At 36.5% G+C, this 20278-nt stretch overlaps 1 protein-coding gene across 8 annotated transcripts in view; it reads right to left on the bottom strand.

Moving 5' to 3' along the window:
- The window catches only part of POSTN (periostin), a 34318-nt gene extending 16959 nt beyond the window's left edge, over window positions 1-17359 (bottom strand). For all 8 annotated transcript variants that reach the window (XM_004012111.5, XM_012184544.4, XM_004012112.5 and 5 more), the window contains exons 1-11: window positions 17199-17359; window positions 15817-15915; window positions 12615-12679; window positions 10455-10612; window positions 7630-7794; window positions 6611-6757; window positions 5924-6065; window positions 4574-4786; window positions 3578-3712; window positions 2324-2472; window positions 144-280 (exon numbers count right to left, since the gene is read on the bottom strand). In XM_004012111.5, the coding sequence (XP_004012160.3) occupies window positions 144-280; window positions 2324-2472; window positions 3578-3712; window positions 4574-4786; window positions 5924-6065; window positions 6611-6757; window positions 7630-7794; window positions 10455-10612; window positions 12615-12679; window positions 15817-15915; window positions 17199-17317 (1529 nt within the window). In that variant the 5' untranslated portion in view covers window positions 17318-17359. The remainder of the gene's footprint in view (window positions 1-143; window positions 281-2323; window positions 2473-3577; window positions 3713-4573; window positions 4787-5923; window positions 6066-6610; window positions 6758-7629; window positions 7795-10454; window positions 10613-12614; window positions 12680-15816; window positions 15916-17198) is intronic.
- Between the last annotated feature and the right edge of the window lie 2919 nt (window positions 17360-20278).

Genomic DNA, 20278 nt, shown 5'->3' with positions numbered 1-20278 from the left:
ATTTTAATTTTGAAACACTCGTATAAGCTTCTTATTCTAAATTGCATTCTCAGCAATACTGAATACTGAATGCATTTTGGAATACTTACTGTGAAATAAAACTATGTCAAAAGGTCTTATTCTCTTGTGGAGGTGAAGCTTACCTGAAGCGCTTATCCTGTTTCAGTTTTTCATGGAGGGATTTCTCTGCTGGTTTGATGATCTCTCGGAATATGTGAATGGCACCATTTCTTCCTTGCTTGCTTCCTCTCACCATGCATGAATTTTCAATGCAGACAGCCTAGCAAAGAAAAGAAAGATACAACTGTGCATTTCCTTATTTGAAATTCCCTATGTGGAAGAAGCTCCCTAATAAAATTTCTGGATGGTTTCTTCTGAAAGGTCTCTAGGCTTATGATGCCAGAGGAAACGGTTTCTCTCCTCTGTTTTTAATGACTTGTACCATCTGACCTGGGCTTCCCTGGTAGCTCAGCTGGTTAAGAATCTGCCTGCAATGCGGGAGACCCCAGTTCTATTCCTGGGTGGAGAAGAGATCAGCTACCCACTCTAGTATTTACGGGCTTCCTTGGTGGCTCAGATGGTAAAGAATTTGCCTGCAGTGTGGGAGACCTGGGTTCAGTCCCTGAGTTCGGTAGATTCTCTGCAGGATGGCATGGCAACCCACTCCAGTATTCTTGCCTGGAGAATCCCTATGGACAGAGGAGCCTAGTGGTCTGCAGACCATGGGGTTGCAAAAAGTCGGACACAGCTAAACGACTAAGCATAGCACACCATCTGACCTCACTCATCTTATTCAACCAGGTTTTCTACTACTAGGCAAGCTACTATATGTGTAGGACAGGTAGTGTTGTCGATTGTTGTTGTCCAGGTGCTAAGTTGTGTCTGACTCTTTGCAACCCCATGGACTGCAGCACGCCAGGCTTCCCTGTCCTTCACTATCTCCAGGATATTGCTCAAACTCATGTCTATTGAGTCAGTGATGCCAAAGCAATTCCATATAATTCTATTTCTGTGTTTTCTGTCATTCCTCTCCAGGTTCTACTCATTCTTTCAGACCCTTTCTAGTAAATTTCTTTAATCATGAAGTTCAGTGACTTCACTGCCTCTTGTGATCTTGACTATATATTACTATGGTGTGGCATGTGTGTGCATGCTTAGTCGTGACCAACTCTTTACTACCCCATGAACTGAAGTCCACCAAGCTTGTCTGTCCATGGAATTTTCCAGGCAAGAATACTGGAGTGGGTTGCCATTTCCTACTCCAGAGGATCGTCCCAACCAAGGGATCAAAAACGCAGTTCCTGTGTCTCCTGCAATGGCAGGCAAATTCTTTACCAGTGGCACCACTTGGGAAGCCCATATATTTCCATATATTGCTGTATTTTCTATGCAAATATTTACTATATTGATAGTAAAACCCTATCAAGTATAAGCTAAATTACTGGTTAAGTTATAGCACTTTGAACAAAACTAATATTTATAAATGTATCATTTAGAATGCAGCACATTTTCTGTTTTGTTTTTGTTTTTTTTGGCCTGTACCGCACAACATGTGGGATCTCAATTTCCTCATCAGAGACTGAACCCACGCCCCCTGTGTTGGAAGCACAGAGTCTTAACTACTGAACCACCAGAGAAGTCCCTTCCGTATCATTTAAAAAGTGTGTCTTGACCTTGTGGAACTATGGTATGAAAACGCTGTGAGTCATGTTTGGTTGCAGGTCATCTTTGACTTCTTATGAATTCTTTTTACCTGTAACTGCAAGGTTGCCTGGAAAGAAACTGAATAGCATCACTTGTCAAACTGTAATTTTGATAAGCAATATCTTCTAGAAACTTTTCCTCAGATAAGGCACATTAGAACCATTTTATAGAGATCTTTATGTGCCTATAGAAGTTAACCATGAAACTCATTCAAAAGAGATTTAGTTGCTGAATGGTGACGGTACAGTTGAAGATCATCCTAAATATTTGACTCAGTATAAAAATTACCATGTAAACAGTAAAATACAGTACTCTATGAAACAAAAAGCTTATCTGAAAGGGGTTTTAGTTATTTATGGGATTGAAACAATGCTTTAAAAAAAGTTATTGATGATGAAACAAATGCAAATTATCAGAATTATTAATGCATAGCACTTTTGTATACATTCTTCATAGTCTTTTCAAATATGCTACTCACTTCTCTGATCTTCCTATGAACTATTAAAATCATATTAGTAAAATTCTGAGGGGCATTTGTTATAAGGACAGTCTTTGACAAGGGCGTATCTTTTGACATGTAGGCCAGTGTGGATATTTTACCTCTTTCTAATGCACTTACTGTACGGTACACGAAGACTCTGAGCTGTTTGCCTCCAATGGTCTCAAGTTTCTGTCCATTGTAAAGCTCATTAAGGCCAACTTTTACTTTCAATATATGATTCTGTAGAATTAATTTAAGAAGGCGCTGATCCATGCTCAGTGTATCATCTATAAGTAAATTCATTACAAAAGAATGTTATTTTATTTAGAAAGCATTACAGTTTCCCCTGTAAGAGAAAATCATGAAAATGGAAAATCCCTAATATTATAGATCTTAAGGATCCTACACTTATATATGAGTTGACTAAATACTGAAGACTAGAAACTCTATGCACCATGAGCTATTTCATCAAATGGTTACATGAGTCCAAGCAGTCCAGACAATAGTTACATCTCAGTGAGGGGCTACATGGTTTCATGTGGTTATTGATAAAGGTTAAACTTTAAACTCTAAGGCTGGCCAAGTCTGATGTCCATTAGTCACGTGAAAAACAACTAATGAATCATTTGTAAATTTACTTTAATTTCTGGAGAGAGAGTTGGCGAATCATGTAGCTTCTTAAAGTTGGCTTGATGTCAACAAGTTACAGACCTTATTATTACAAAAAGGAAAAACAGCATTTTTTAGAATTTGAATTTTCTTATTAATAACTTTCTATGTTACAATCTAGTATTTGGAAAAACATCAAAAATAATGATGATTATTTTTTCATTGTTAAATTTTGCCTAACAATTCACATATGTCTTTGTCATTTTTTCTGGAAAAGAAAGTAAGGTTGTATTAATCTAACCACAGTCTTTTAATAGCAGTATAAGGTCAAATACTTGTAATAATAGTTTACATCATAATATAGAAGTACATCATATTCTCCTGTTTTTATTTTCTCATAATTTGATACCTTACTTTCAAATCCTGAGTTGCAAAATGCACCTATGTATAATGCTGGTGTTAAACAAATCAAATTTATTTTTCTTAAGATCTGTTAATATATCCATTATGTGTGCTGGAAATATGATCAGGTTCACAGAGAAACTGAAGACCCTTATCACAAAATTTCATTTCCTGTAGGTCATTACCTATTATAATGAAATGTTTTGAAATAAAGGGCTTTTTAATAAAAACAGTACTAATTCATTGTATATGTAGCCAGTGAAGAAACTAATCAACACCTCATAAAAGATCTATTATTTATTAGCAGACAGTCACAGTGCAGGGAAAAAAAAAAGGTGTGTAGGGGTGGGAATAGCTGGAATGGCAGTGGCCGATACATACCAGAAAATGCGTTATTCACAGGTGCCAGCAAAGTGTACTCTCCATCTGGCCTCAGAGCAGATGCCAAGCCTAACTGGGCCACAAGGTCTGTGAAAGTGGTTTGCTGATTTCCAGCCAGCTCAATAACTTGTTTGGCTGTAAAATAAACCACGACCATTCAAACAATGTCATTGTTGTTATTACTATCATCATGAAATTAGTAAATCAGTTCTTGGCTGTTTCCATAAGCTATTTGCTGTGCTAACAATGTGATAAGAAGTCCTGCCTTTCCCTAGTAAGAAAGTTCTAGCTCCCCTTTTGTTTTGGCCGGGGGGGGGGGGTGCGGAATGGGTGGGGGTGGGATGGGGGGGGGGGGGGGTGGAGGGGTGGAGAATTTCAAAGAATTTCAGAAGGAAAATATCTTTCTAATTTCATGCTTTGCCGTTTTCTTCAGTTCTCTATTGCTCATCCCTTGTCTCTCTGCTCTTGTGAGGGCCATAGCTCTTTCATTTATCCAAAAGTAACCATTTGGTTATATCTTTCGTTCCATTTTCAAGAAAAACTCTGGCACTGTAAGAATCTTTGACGATATTAGACATTAGAAACTCTGGAAAGCCAGAGTCTATTGCACTGGAATGACCATGACTACACAAGCTACCTATTTAGGACTCAGCTCGCTGTTAGTTGTTGTTGTTATTTTTTAAAAAAATATTTTATTGAGGGAAACATCAAACATATACAAAAGTAGACAGAATAGAATGGTAAACTCTTATGTAGCCATGACCCAGCTACAGGAATGCCCATTTGACCAGGGGTCAGCAAGTTATCACCTAAGAGCCAAGTCCAGCCCACTACTTGTTTTTATAAATAAAGTTTTATTGGACCACATCCCTGTTAGCTTTGTTTGTGCTTCACGTGGCACTCCTCATACTGCACATTTATTTCCCATAGGCCTATACTTTAGACATCATGATTGATAAACAGCAGTAGGTAGAAGAATGGGAAACTGTTGCTCACCAGAATCGGGAACCAGGACCTGATCAATCAAATGGATGACACCGTTATTTGTCACAATATCTTTTTTGTTCACCATTTTTATTCCATTCACTGTTATGCTGTCACCATCACATCCTATCTCAATGGTGTTTCCTTCCAGGGTCTCAAAGACCGCTCCTCCCATGATAGCCTCTGAACACTGCAGGGTGTTTAAAATGTGGTACTTCATGAGAGCTAGAGGATGAAGGAGAAGGAACATGCTTTCAGATCAAGGAAAATAGCATTTGACCCTTAACAGATGTCTTTCACTGTGGAACCAAGTATTCCTCAGAAATAGAATGCATATATAAGACCTAAGTACTGACCTAAGGGTTTAAAATTTTGTTTGTTCTCAGAATGTTTTTTTTCATCAACTCTCCAGTAAAATTAACTCAGTTTGGTAAGAAATAAGCAGAAAAGAAGATCAACTGCATGAAATTATTTGTACAGTACAATGTGTTAGATCAAGTTCCATTTATCATAAGAAGATAATTTCTGATGGAAACTCAAGAATAATTTCTCCTTTCAGAAAGCCTTCAAAGTTATTTGTTAGTGATACCTGTTGCAAACACCTAAGTAGTATCTTGCTTTAACTACTCATGACAGAACAGCTGAACAGGCATACTTTATTTTATTGAGCTTCACTTTTGTGTGCTTTGCAGATGGTGTGCTTTTTTCAAATTGGAGGTTTGTGGCAGCCGTAAAGACAACATCTAGAAAGTAACCAAAGCAAAGATGGTTTCTTGAAAGACTTCAGAAGTGATCTGTGCCTAAACTCTATTATGTCTATATTTTCACCAAAATATCTCATCATAAATTGGTTAAGCCTGTTTATGGTAGGCTGCATAAGAGAAATGTGCTAGTCACAATTTAAAATCTAGTTGAAACTATCAATAAAAAGGGAGTCTGGAAAGAAGCCAAATTCTGTGTATGAATAAGTAGTGGCCAAAGATAACCATGGAATTTTCTCCCCTAACTTCAGTGTAAATTTAGAATTAAAACCACTGAATAATATATATAATATTAAACTTGGATGATCTAATATTTCAGCACTTTCTAATTCTTTTTAATGCCTGCTACTTATTTACTTGAAAGCAGCGCAGAAACATGTGATTTTTAGTGTACCCGGAGTACTTAATTACTTGGATTATTAAATTAATTATTTAATTACTTTGTCTACTCTTTCAAAGATTTTTATCATCTGCCTCAAAATAAAAGTTTTTCTTTGCCTTTGCTTATCAAAAATAATAGCATTGGCAGGACTTAATCTCTTTTTCATTTCCTTTTCTTGGAATCCTGGGAGGCTTCTCATAGACAAAGACACTTAAGTACCTTCTGAAGCCACTTTATCTCCCATGATCCTTTCTAGAACTCCTCGTGGAAGTTTCTCAAAAGCTTCATTGGTAGGAGCAAAGAGTGTGAAGTGACCATCTCTCCCGAGCGCCTCCAATATATCAGATGTGATGGCAGCTGCCTGAAACACAAATGTGCTTTTCAGAGGCTTGTATGTTGCAAATTCAGAAAAAAAGTTACAAGACACTCAGTCTAGGCTGACACCAGAGAGTTGACCCTATAGAAAGCTGTAGAAATTATATCTTACTCTTGTTAGATCTTTAAAAAAAATTATTGTTATTTTTTGCACAAACAGCCATGTTATTTCGAACTTTCTACAAACTGTATTTTAGATGGGAAATTCTGCTAATGCCTGTGTGACTGAAGCAATATCCAGCAGTTAGTGTAATAACTGATGGACACATTCTAAATGTGTTCAATACACTTCAGTTACATAACTCATCATTCTTTATTATGTCCACATAAATATTATTCTTTCATATGAGAAGATGAGTTCTTCTGTGTAAAATGAAAACCTTTTCATTTCAAGAAATATACTGCTTATGTGTCTGCTAGAATTGACAGTCTTTTGTTAATTAATAGCTTTTTATTATTTTTTTAGAATCTGATGGAGAAGAGGAGAATTTCAGTGGTCCAAAACAATCTGCTGTTACTTCTTGGACATACCCTAAAAGATGAGAGCTCATCTTCTGCTTCAATGAAGTCCTGAATTGAGGTACCAATTTGTGTAAGGACACGGTCAATGACATGCACCACGCCATTTGTTGCAATCTGGTTCCCATGGATGATTCGAGCACAGTTCACAGTGACAACCTGCAATTATTTGGGAAAATCAGATTGCAGAAATCACAGCTGTCTGTTGACCATTGAGACTGCAAGCCCATTTCCCATGTCTCAAGTTTATTGGTAAATGTAACATAAAAGAACTGACATTCTGAATACAAATGCTGAGGATGGAGACTTACAAATTATTGTGTCTAAAAAAAAAAAAAACAAAACAAAACCCAAAACTAAGAGAAAATGGAACCAGTTGAGAACCCAGTTGTACTTAACATGTCTAGAAACATAAGGCAAAAACATTTTTTGAATTATTGTTTTTATTGCTCACTTTTTTTAATAGAGATAGTCATACACTATTTCTAATGTAGGCCAAGTTCTGAGACAGAAACAATTATTACGTAAATGTAATCAGTTCTATTTCAGTGATTTCCTGAATATTGCTTCATCACTGATCCTTTCTGTCCCTGGAAATCTGACTACTGGAAGAGCCCCATGACCTTGCTGGAAGTTTCCCACAATGACTTTATCAAAACATGCTTATCAAAACCCACAAAAATCTAAATCAGTATAGTCGCAAGGGGATGAATAAAAGAATTCTCATTCTCTGATTATTCTTTGATAAATTCTTATTCTTTATTTTTCTCTTATTATTCAAACACATCAGCTAATAAAATTTCCCTTTGCAGAACATCTAAGTCTACTGTCAACAAACTGTCCATTTAATTTCTTCCTTGCCAACACTCATTGGTAGAAATCAGTCACTGAATTGGAAATTCACATGCTTTACATGTAAGGAAAAGTTTATTCACTGACATTTTATTATTTCTGTAAACCTTATATAAAGGTCATAGAAAAAATTAGGGGCAGTGTTATTGATCAATGTACTTTTTATTACATAAACTTACCCCATTAGGATAATGGTTAATGAAGAGCCCCAAGTTGTTATACATTGAAGGGATAATCATGCCATTTTTCAAGTCCTTGGTCAACATTCTCTTATTAACCATGTGGCTATGTAAAGCATTCAGTAATTCAACATTCACATTGCTCTCCAGACCTCTCCGGATATCCTAGGAAAAATTGAAATGGCAGAAGTTTATTTTATTATAGTTAATTATTAAAATGCCTGTAATCACACTGTTTATACTCTCTTATTATTGTCTCACTGAATTACCCAGATGGTCAAAACAAGTTGAAATAAATAACTTAAAATTATATTATTTCAACTGACTAAGAAATTTTATAAGTACAGGTACTCAGTAAAGTCTTTCCGATCTTACAGAGTATTTGGACATTTTTAGAGTCAAAACAAAAATTTTAATGACTATATTGATGAAGAGATGCTCTTGCTGTCAAGGCTTAGGGGGTATGAAATTATCAGATATTTAAAATTTTAGGGTGGAAAAAATTAAAAATGGCATTATATTTGTATACATACAATATTGTAATTTTAATGTGTTTTATGTTTATTCTATAACATTCAAGAATTCAACCATTCTGTACCTTTCATTTATTCAATATCATATCATACTGTACTTGGTGTTATGAGAAATACAATGATAAGTAAGGTGAAATCTTGATCTTTGAGGTACTTATCCTATGTGTGTTCATGTTAAGTCACTTCAGTTGTGTCTGACTCTTTGAGACCCTATGGACTGTAGCCCACTAGGCTGCTCTGTCTATGGGATTTTCCAGGCAAGTGGGTTGCCATGCCCTCCTCCAGGGGATCTTCCTGACCAAGGGATTAAACCTGTGTCTCTTGCATCTCCTGGATTGGCAAGCAGGTTCTTTACCACTAGCTCCACCTAGGAAGCCCACGGATGCTATAGCAGCTGGTAAATATAAGCATGATTAGATAAAGGACAGACGGAGGAAATAAATGCTTTCTAGGTCAAATGAAAATGGCCAGCAATCCAAAGTTTGAAGACAGGTCTTGTAGGATAGGTAGATAGGGTAGGAATGTTGTAGTGATCTTTCTAAGTCCAACTGCTGGCAAAGAAAGCAGAAGTTGTCCAGTGTGGTTTTATGTTTCTCAGATAATAGGGAGAAATTTTAGAAAAGTGTATGGGACAATGACATAGAAGACTTTAATTCCCAAGCAAAGAGTAAATTAAACTGGCAATAGAGAGCCACTAAGCCCCTTTTGCGGCATTAGAATACAACAATTAGCCCGGGCTTTAAGAAGGTTAATCTGGTGGCAATGTGTAACAGAAGGAGAGTATTATGAGGATGAAAAATGAGCTGTGGATGACTAATAGTAGTTTCTAAGAACTGAAGAGGGGAGAAGTAAGGATGACTCATAATTTTAAAGTTTGAACTCTGAGATTGGGGTTGCCAGTTATGGAAACAGCAGAAAAGCAGTTTTTGACGGGGAGAAAGTGGCATCTGTTTTGGATAACAGTTTGTTTAAAAATATAGATGGTGTATCCAAGGAGAAATATTAAGACAGGTGTTAGAAATATTCTTCTGGGGATCCAGAAACACAGACTTCATGGTTCTGTGCATTAAGTGAAAGCTGAAGCCATCTGAAGTGCATATGAACTGCAGAGTAGAGTTCCTAGAAGAGGCTTTAATAAAACCCATTCTTAAGACGAGGAAGAAGAGGAGTCTGCCAAAAGGGCCAGCAAGGTGGTTAGAGATTTGATCAAAGACAACCAGAAGAGGGAAAGTTCTGTATTTGTTAGCAAGTAACCTCACAGTTAATGTATCAAGGTAAAATCCCAAAGAATCTACCTAAGTTTTACCAAATACTATATGACTCATGAGTTTGAGTAAGCTCCAGGAGTTGGTGATGGACAGGGAAGCCTGGTATGCTGCAGTCCATGAGGTTGCAAAAAGGTGGACATGACTGAGTGACTGAACTGAACTGACATGACTCTAGTAGTAATTTTCAGTTCATCTTCATATCAAGTAGAAAGTAGGAATATATTTCTATACCAGTTATATAGATCTGGATATTGAGCCATAATTTAGTGTGCTATAAATCAGACTATGCATAGAAAAACCTGAAAATTAAATGCATAATTTACAACCCTTCATTTAAATATCCATATACACTTATGTCAGTCTTTAAACAGTCATATACATTTATATACAATTAAAATGATAAATATATATCTAATAGAGCTTATTAAAAATAACATTTCAAGAGGCTTCTTAACTTGCCTTTCTACAAGATACATCATCTAAAATTACCTATAATTCTCCACAACCAAAAGGGAAAGAGAAAAGGAGTAAAATGGAGTAATAAGTGCTTGTTCAATCTACTGTTGGTTTGCCTTTTTTGTTATTAGTCTATGAGCCTGCTGGGCTGTTATTCCATTCATGGAGGTACTAAAATGATTTGCTCCTTTTTTGTTCATTTTTTTGCATGTTCATTCATGACCAGCTCTTTGCGACCTCATGGACTGTAGCCCGCCAAGGTCCTCTGTCTTTGGGAATTTTCCAGGCAAGAATACTGGAATGGGTTGCCACGTCCTTCTCCAGGGGATCTGCCCAATGCAGGGATTGAACCCACATCTCCTGCACTGGCAGGCGTATTCTTTACCACTGAGCCACTTTTTCCTTACCCTCAATTAAGGAGCATCCTTAATACCCTCATCCTTTTATGTATCATCATATATGCACAACAAAAAGATATACAATTTCTATTAATTTCTAAGTTAATAAATCAATTGAAATAATATAACAATAACAGGAAAAGTTATATTCATTAAAAATAATGAATTACAGGATCCAGGTTGTCCCAAGCTTCGTTACTCGGTGCGAAGTAAGTGAATGATCCCTGTCCTTCAATCTCCTCCCTCAGTTTTGAGACATCAGAATAGTGCTGTGTGGTGGTAGCTCCCACAATGCCCAGGGTTCCATAAACATGGTCAATAGGCATCACTGAAATAATCAAGAGATGAGTAAGTACTTAGGAGAAAATGTCAAAAATGTTATTTTACAATGATTTAACCTTTACAAGAAGTCCCTCAAGATATTTAATGGATGATTTTAGCAACACAAGTCTGTGAATCATCAGTTTTCTATGAAAGTTGCCTTTTGAACGTCAAATGATAAAGTACTATTGTTGTTGCTGTTGTTTGATCACTCAGTCCTGTCCGACTGTTTGTGACTCAATGAATTGCAGCATGCCAGGCTTCCTTGTCCTTCACTATCTTCCACAGTTTTCTCAAACTCATGTCCATTGGTTTAGTGATGCTATCTAACCATCTCATCCTCTGCCATCCCCATTTTGTTTTGCCTTCAATCTTTCCCAGTGTTAGGGTCTTCCAGGCTCCTCTGTCCATGGAATTTTGTAGGCAAGAGTATTGGCATGGGTTGCCATTTCATACTCCAGGGGATCTTCCCAATCCAGGGATTGAACCTGCATCTCTTGTGTCTCCTTCATTGGCAAGCAGATTCTTTACCACTGGTGCCATCTGGGAAGCCCCAAAATACTTGTCCTTTATGTTGAAGGTCAAATAATTTTAAATTATTATCCTAGTTTAATATTTTATCTATTTAGTTGTCAAATCTGCTATGTCTGTAAGGGTTCAATCACAATTATCACTAAGTATCTTTGATCATTTCATTGAAAAAAATTTCCTCACTTCTCTCTGAGAGTGGCCAAGGTAATAATTTTTTTCATGTTGGCTTAAAGCTCCTAAGTAGTATAATACTTGTAGGTGTAAGGATCATAATTATATAGATTTGGATCCCTGAAAGAAATATGTAGACCTACTTCTTTTCATCATAATTTCAGGAAGAAAATAGATTAAAATATCTAACACTTCCAGAAATCTCCTGAACTTCAGAATGAAAATTAATATGTGAATGTTAGCCTTTAGGTTGGGTACAGCCAACTTACTCTTCATGACCTTATTTGAAGTTTAGTATGATTTGGATCATATCACAGGAGAGATGATTCTTATCTTTGTGACAATAGAAAGAACAGGTATGCAATTAGTAAATTAAATTGCAAAATCAGGATTTAAAGACATCCCAACAGAATGGGGAAAATGAGTCCAAATTAACAGGTTAAATGCCACAAACAAATTCCTGTGGAAGACTTGATTCGATAGTATTCATATAAAACAGACTGCTAATCTGTATTAATTAATTAAAAATTCAACATGAGCTAATGGCATAACATGGTTACCAATGACATCAACAAAAGTTCAGGAGCTCCCTACACTGACATATTTGTCTTAATATTCTCTCCACGGCCTGGTCACACATGGGTTGTAGACACCAGTTTTGGATCCCAATTAAAAAAAAAAAAAAAAAAAGACTGGATTAGAGGTTTTCCATGGGTTGCTGTCCATGACAGTAAGGGCTCCAAAGTCTAGATCCCATTCAAACTGTGGGTGATGAGCCCACAGAAAGGAAGATTCTACTGGGGAAAAGAGAGTAGCTGGAGGAAGGGTGTGATGACTTGTGTTAAATATTTGAATGGCTGTCATCTCAAAGAGGAAATAGATTAACTATTTTTTCTCAAGTTGGCGAGTTACAGGAAACCAACTTTCAGTACGAAGAATCTTATAAAATCAGAGCTGTTGAGCAGTTAAATCAGAAAAGATGATGCCTTGCCAAGTAGTCAACCCATGTTTCTAGACAAGTTCAAAAAAAGGCATTTTGTAGTGAGGATCTTCGTCTTGAAGGAATGTTGAACTAATTTAAATTTGGAATAAGCGTCTGTTGTCCAGCATCCAGTGTACAAGATGTATGTTTTCATGCTTTATTGCCATGATAAACTAGTGATTAAGATATGGAGAATATATCTAGGATTTATCAGGGTGCTAAACACACACACACACACACATATTGGCTTCTCTAAAAGCTAATTCAACTCTTTTTTCCTCACACAAGACAAATTTTTCATTTAATTCTATAATTGATACATTACCTGCTGGGCAGCCTTTCATTCCTTCCATCCTCATATAACCAGGGCAGCATTCATATAACACAGTCCTATACATTGGAAGAAAATTAATATTAAAATGGAGGCACTGCATAGGATACATTTTGACTAAGTTAGCAAAACATATCATTTATTGCCATGACTTATTGATAATTTAGATATCAAGTTTGTTGTTCTTTTGTTTGTTTATGACATTGTTGTTTAGTTGATAAGTTGTGTCTGACTCTTTGCAACCCCATGAAGCAGCAGGCCAGGCTTCCCCGTCCTTCACTATCTCCCTAAGTTTGCTCAAACTCAAGTCCATTGAGTGGGTGATGCCACCCAACCATCTCATCCTCTGTTGTCCCCTTCTCTTCCTGCCTTCAACCTTTCCCAGTATCAGGTTTTTTCCTAGTGAGTTGGCTCTTCACATCAGGTAGCCAAAGTATTAGAGCTTCAGCATCAATCCTTCCAATGAATATTCAGGATTGATTTCCTTTAGGATGGACTGGTTTGATCTCCTTGCTGTCCAAAGAAATTTAACGAGTTTTATCCAGCACCACAATTCAAAAGCATCAGTTCTTCTGCGCTTAGCCTTCTGGATGGTCCAACTCTCACATCCGCACATGATTACTGGAAAAGCCATATCTTTGACATTTTTTGACATTAAGGTAGTCATATGAGTTTCATTTCTCATTAGCCTCATGGCTGGTGGAAAAGTTCTAGGATCGTGGAGCCAGAATGAAGTTTGGTTCTCAGTTCTACTACCTAGTAGATGTGTGACCTTGAGCAAATCATTCAATATATTTCTGTCAACTGATACATAAGTTCCTAAAGATGACTTTGGAATTTTTAGCAGCTGCAAGCAGATGGCAAATCAGGCATTCTTCCTGTCAATATTATTGATTTCTTTGGTTATTTAAAACTAGCATTTACATTTATTCCAGAGCACAGATGTCAATGTGTTTGTGAAAATGAAGTTAACAGAAATAAGCTAATATAATTAATCAAAGAAGACATGTTATATTTCTGGTAAAAAGCCAGACTTCAAAGCAGGAATTTTTTTTAATGGAAAGCAAGAAGGATTCTTGGCATATGCCTTGTACAAGCCTTGGCATTTCTAATATATTTAGAGGATTAAAGTAAGATTATATCAGATTTCCTTAACTTCCAGGAAGGGTGTAATAAAGATTTCCCTTAAATGTTTCAGAAAGCAGGTCCTCTCTTTTGTAGTTAGTGTGCATTCCAAATAAGCCTCATGGTAATCAAGAATATAAAGAACAAAGGGAGAAGAATCCAGAGCTTTGGCATTCCCAACTAGGGCCTGACCTAAATCATGGCCAGTATCCTTGTAACCACTGACTTACATTGCAATTGTGTCAATGACTAATAAGTCTAGCAGATGTCTGCAAACTAATAGGAATAATGTCCTGGTCAAGAAGTAACATTAGTTACAATTACATTAAGCCAATGTGTGGGAACAGGCAGCAGTGTCCTGTGGGGTACTAAACTTGATTACTATGGAAAGTCCAGCTAAGGCTGTATGTTTTGAATACATGATTCTTAGTAGAAATAAAGATAACCCTATGCATTTTAAATAGTATCTGTTCATACCTCCTTTTCCCACCAGCGTATATCCGATTTGCTTAAAATAATTTAAACTTAAGGATGACTAACATTATGAATTAGAATTATTTAGTAATTTCACATTTGTTCATTCATTTTACCTTCAGAGCTTCCCTGGTGGCTCAGATGGTAAAACGTCTGCCTACAATGCAGGGGACCGGGGTTCAATCCCTGGGTCGGGAAGATCTCCTGGAGAAGGAAATGGCAACCCACTCCAGTATTCTTGCCTGGAAAATCCCATGGATGGAGGACCCTGGTAGGCTACAGTCCATGGGGTCGCAAAGAGTTGGACACGACTGAGTGACTTCACTTTCTTTCCCTTTCTTTCCCTTCAGAAAATGAATTAAATTCACCTTTCAGGTGAATTTAGGTAAAGCATTGAAGACTCCAAAAGGTGATGTGATTTAGTATTTGTAACCAATATTATTAAGTTAGGAATATATTTTTAACAATACCCTAATGCTTTCACCTATTTAGGGTATATGAAGTTTAATGATGATGTATCTCCCATATTGTGGTTCTCAGGGTATCCTTCACTGAAGGTGGGGTCCAAATTAATAGGAAGCAGGCAGGAGCCATTTCCACTGTTTTCTTGACCAAGGATGACATCTCTGACCTTTTTGATCTAGTAATTTGTTCTGTCTAGAACTCAGCTCCTTCATCTTAAAATGAAGAACTTGCCAATATGTATTAATTGATTAAACCAATAAGCTATTAAGTAATAAAAAATGTTTTCCAATTTTAAGTTAATCAGTGAAACAGATAACTAAGTTGGGGAGTAATCATCTTTTTTGGTTATTGAAATAGTAGATATAGTGGTGGGCTTCCATTATCACCTTTGGAGACTCTGAGAATCTGACAGTTTGGGATGGAGTGACTGGATTAAATGAAAACATGAAACTTGAATCTTTTCCAACTTTAATCTTTGATGAAAACTCTGGGGTAAAGTGAAGTATTTTAGATAATTTCTAAATGACTGGAGGCAAACAATCTTACCTTAAAATCCTGATTTTTCAGATCAATCTGTTCCTCTGGCCCACTTTTTAGTAAAAGGAGAAAACTGAGATAATGAGGTTAATTGACTTCCCCAAGATAAAAAAAGCCAAACCAGGAGGAGAAATGACATAGTCAAACCCTCAGTGATTCCATTCAAATTCTCTGTGATTCTATACCAAGTCACGTGGCCAGTGGCCATTTCCTTTTCCAGGGATCTTCCTGACCCAGGGATTGAACCTAGGTCTCCTGGATCACAAGCAGATTCTTTACCAACTGAGCCACTAGGAAGCCCCAAGATAAAAGAGGCCTAACCAGGAGTAGAAATGACATAGCCAAACTATTACAGTGATTCTATAGCAGGTCACAGGGCCAGTGCCATAGAATTAAGGAAAAAGTTAGTTTTATGAGCACAGGGAGAAATGCAGGAGAAATTTCTTTATTCACAGTGATCCATTTTTTTTTTTTTTAAGCTACCAATTTTGGAGAGTATTTTCAAAAGAACAGTGTGTGTTTCTGTCCAAAGAAAGCCATGGGCATCGCAGTGTTGTCTTTGGAACTGGCACATTAAAGAACAGATGAGACTTACGTTTTTTTCCCACAGATGGCACCTTGATACCAGTTCCTGCAGGTACTGAAGTATTTCTTTTTGGTGCCCAAAATCTGTTGAAGGGCACAGACATTTGGACTGGAAGACAGAAGTAAGGAAAGAACATTAATGTCATAACATTAACAAATAGCTTTTCATATCTATAGGTCAGGTGGTTAAAAACAAAGAAAGAAAAAGAGAAAGTTAATATGTGGCTTAGATTTTCAAAGATGTGACTCCAGTCATGAGCAGATCTCATTCTTGATCCAATCCTACTGAGTCATTAGAAAAACTAACTGTGAGAGACGGAGAGGAAATTGTACACTTCTGGGAATACAATGCCAGTATTTCAGAAGTTAATCTAATAGATTTTAACAATATGTTTCTTATTACTTTTAATAGTAGGTGATGCCCTGACCCTTTTAAACCAAACGTGTACTCACGTAGGGCATGGGAGTGGCTTCAGGGCCCTGGAACAATGACAGATTAGACAGCAAAATAGACAAGTTTTACTAAGTCCCAAGATACTGTACTCTGTAATTTTCTAGGTAAGCAATCACAGAAGTAAATGAATGTTAAGATTAACTTAAATAATATGGCTGCCCAAAGGAAAATTTATTTCTTTGCCTGGAAGTAATTAGATTAAAACATTCTCTGCCAGAATTTTAAGTGTTTTTCTCCCTTAAAGAGATGCGAGTCTTATTTGCTCTGTAAGGCAAGGGAACTTGGAAGCATGATGAAAAATTCCTCTGAGACACAGGCAGCAGTGCCAAGATCCATTTCAAAAATTAATACTAAATGCTTGGTTAAGTTACTAAATTGTCTGATAACTTTGAGAAACTCAGTTGTAGTTTTTTCTATGAAATCAAGTTATTGCAAATTTTATAGAATGCAAAATTTAAAAGCATTCTTAAATGCTTCAAAAAACTTCAGAAAACTTGTTACATTATCTATTGTGTAATTTTCATACATAAATGAAATTTTCCCTAACATAATGTGAGATATTTCAAAGTTATTTATGTAATGAGAGCCTCTAGCTACAGATTCTTTAATTTTGAAAACCTCATTCTGGAAATTTAGAAGGAAATAAAACACAAATAAACTGAATCATAAAGAAATGCCCCATTAAATGTTGCTAACTAGACTAAAATCTTGCAATGTTTCATAAAAAGCAATTATACACAAATTATTTGGACAGTAATTCTTAAAGTTTAAGACATGTACATAAACCACAGATTACTCATTTGTTCCTTTTTCTTATTACAAATAAGTAGGAATAAAACCCTGAGGTATAAATAAGAAACTTTATGTAGAACTATACATACAACAAGCTAAGGGGGTGGGGGTAGGGAAAGGTTTATAGAATCAAACCACTGACTTACCCCTGATCCCGGCCCCTGATACGGCTGTGAGCCAAGATCTTGTCATAGTGACCATTGGCATTTGCAGGGTTAACAACCAGCAGCAGGAACAGAGAAAATACTGGTAAGAAAGGAATCATCTTTAGTCTCTCCGCTGCAGTTAGTTCACGAAGAGAACTGGCAGTGGGCTTTGGAGAGCTCAGAGCTTATATACATGTCAGAGTTCTGGGAGGGAGCTCTGTATCAACCTGGGAATCTGAACTCTCTCCAAAAGGCATCAGCAACTTCAAGTTGCCAGCTAAAATCCGCTTTTGTCAGTTGTGTTAACTGAGCAAACTGAGCCTCCTTTTTCTTCTCACTCTCCAAAAGACATTTATTTTTGAATGATTTATTTTTCTCTTTATTTTACTTCCTGACTCATTTCAGGTTCATATTTCCATCTTATTCATTTGTAATTTAGAGGGCTTTTATGGGAAATGATTTCATTTAGACGTTAAGGATCATTCTGTAATCCATACCTTTCAGAGTCCCTGTCCCCGTGCTCAGTGAGAGCATGATTGGATCTTATCACATCTTGTCATATTCAGTTCACAGCCGAACTGAAAGGTTATTATTTTTCACCAGTAAGCAAAGGTAGATGTAAGTCTGATAATCACAAGGCAGTAACGACTGCTGATTAAAAACAAATGTTGTCTAGATACAAACTTTCACAGAGTATGAGATTAGAATTCTAACTTGATGGTGAAACATGTAGGAGGGATCATGTTTTCACTAAACTGGGGGGATACGTCCCATTTCACTTCTCCTTTCAGATGTCGAGGCATAGATAGAGTTAACACACATCCAGCTCTGGCAAGTTGCCCTAACTTTTGAAATGAAGCAGCAAAGGAAAACCATGTGCGCTTTGTTGTTTTTTCCTTACATACAGGGCATGACGTTGACCATTTCTGGAGAGCACATCTATTGGTAACCAGAGGGCAAAAGCATGCCCTTTTGGAAACCACTATTACCAATCTAACTGAAAGGGAATAATGCAATATGTGTTAAGAAACAAGGGCATTGCCGGAATTCTGCTTCTTCTCTTTTACAAAGAGTAACTAAAGTCTCAGTGTTACGCAGTGCATTTCCTAGCCAAGAGAATATCCACTCTCACCACCCCATATATGATACAGGAAATGTTCAGAATGCTTTGGATGAAAGAAATCTGAACATCAGAAGTCAAAAATTACCTGCAATAACTGCAGTCTCCCTGGATAAACAAGTCATACATTATCCTAAAGTAAAAGCATAATTCAAATACATTCTTGTTGCAAAGTATTCCCGCTATAATGGTCCATCAGAGTTGATTCCCCACTGGCAATGTAGAGAAATCTGAAAATGAAACTGTGTTGCCCAATTGGATAGACTTTTAAGGGGGACTGGAATGGGCCAGAGAGGATTCCAAGGACCAGGAGAGTTATATTAAGCTTGCTATAGGATTTTGTCTTGGGGCACTGAAATAATTCTGCAATGTGCTGCTAGTTTATTAAGAAAGCATACAATAAAATAATAAATTCTAAAATATGTTTAGAGGCTTCTTTTCAATTTGAAAACCTTGATATTAAGGTACAGAAAACGCAAGAGCAATTCAGAAGGAGAACTGGAGAGAAGATGGTAAGAAGTAAATTATATGCTTTCCCTGGTCCCTCGTGGGAAGGAGAATTAATCTATCACTTATGTTCCTCTGAATGGAATTATTTTAATTTTAATGTCACTGGTTTGCTTTATATAGTAGGTTTAAATAGTAGGTGATCAGTAATTGTTTATTGAATAGGATGGAAAAGCTTTTATGAAAACAAGTTCTGATATCAATATATTAGCTATTAGATTATTAATAACAGTTATATAAAAGTCTTCAATTCTAGGCTGGTGAGGCAATATAATGTAGATTGAGTATCTTAAGATATAATGGTAGAATTTTAGAATTACAGAGAAACAGATCAAACTCAAAATACAGAAACCTCTCCAACATCATCACTGTAAATATTAATAGTCATCACTCTTTACTGAGATGCTCTCTGCGATTAATGCAACCCTTTTCGTTTTAGACAGCTGTAACTGTTAATAAGCACTTTTGTGATGAAGCTGAAATCTACTCATATCCAGTGGGGTTGGACTGGAGAAAAAGGACTGAGGTGTTCAGTGGAAGATATAAACTTGGTTAATATGTATCAAGAGTAAAAAAGTTCTTTAAATCTGGTTCAGAATGATAACACATAGACTTATGAAGATAGGCGTGAAAGCAAAATTAATAATATTCTGTTGTTACCTACTTTCTTAACAGTGCCTATAAATGGAAAATATATTGATTATTTTCAAGAACAATTTTGAAGTATTTGTTCCTGTGACCACAATTTTATCCGTGGGAATCAATGGCTTCCATTCATCCTGATTCCTTCAGTGGCACAAATGGACAAATAATTGCATGAAAAAAGTCGTGAAAATGGAAAGGCATTTGTATTTCAAAAGGCGACTGTTCTCTTCTGAAAGGAGTTAGAGATTTACTTTTTGTAAGAAGCATGGTATATGTTCATATTTTAAAAAGAGGGTTCTTAAATCTTTCTTTTCAGAGTTTTGAATAATTGAGCCTTAAATGTAGCCATCCTGAGCATTATATTTGGAACTTGTAAAAGTCCCATGGATGTCAACACATGTTAGCCCTCAACAAATATTTACATTCAGGATGAGTAATGCCATCAAAGAGGATCTTGAAAATGAGGACCAGATTGTACATCTAAATTACATGTAAATTTAGAGGTTGGAGAACATTCCAAGAGAAGGAACATTTAGGGTAAAAAAAAAAGCACTGCAATTTAAAATGCTGAGCTTATCCCAGAAGTGCGATATTATAAGACATTATATAGTGGGAGGAAGTCCAAGCAACTACTTTAGCCATCATCCTGGCTTTAAGGAAGCTAATAATGGAACTATGGTCCATCAACAACTTGGTGTAGGGTGAGGGAAGGAAATAGTTTCAGAGAATGGGAAGAAAACACTGTCCAAGCTGTAGAGAAAAGATTTTAAAATCTTGAGAGCAACACAATTCTCTCCTTTCAGAGAAG

Source organism: Ovis aries, chromosome 10, assembly GCF_016772045.2.
Source record: "Ovis aries strain OAR_USU_Benz2616 breed Rambouillet chromosome 10, ARS-UI_Ramb_v3.0, whole genome shotgun sequence".
NCBI classification, from domain to species: Eukaryota; Metazoa; Chordata; class Mammalia; order Artiodactyla; family Bovidae; genus Ovis; species Ovis aries.
The sequence above is the reverse complement of the archived record's forward strand: the minus strand, read 5'-3'. Positions and strand labels throughout refer to the sequence as shown.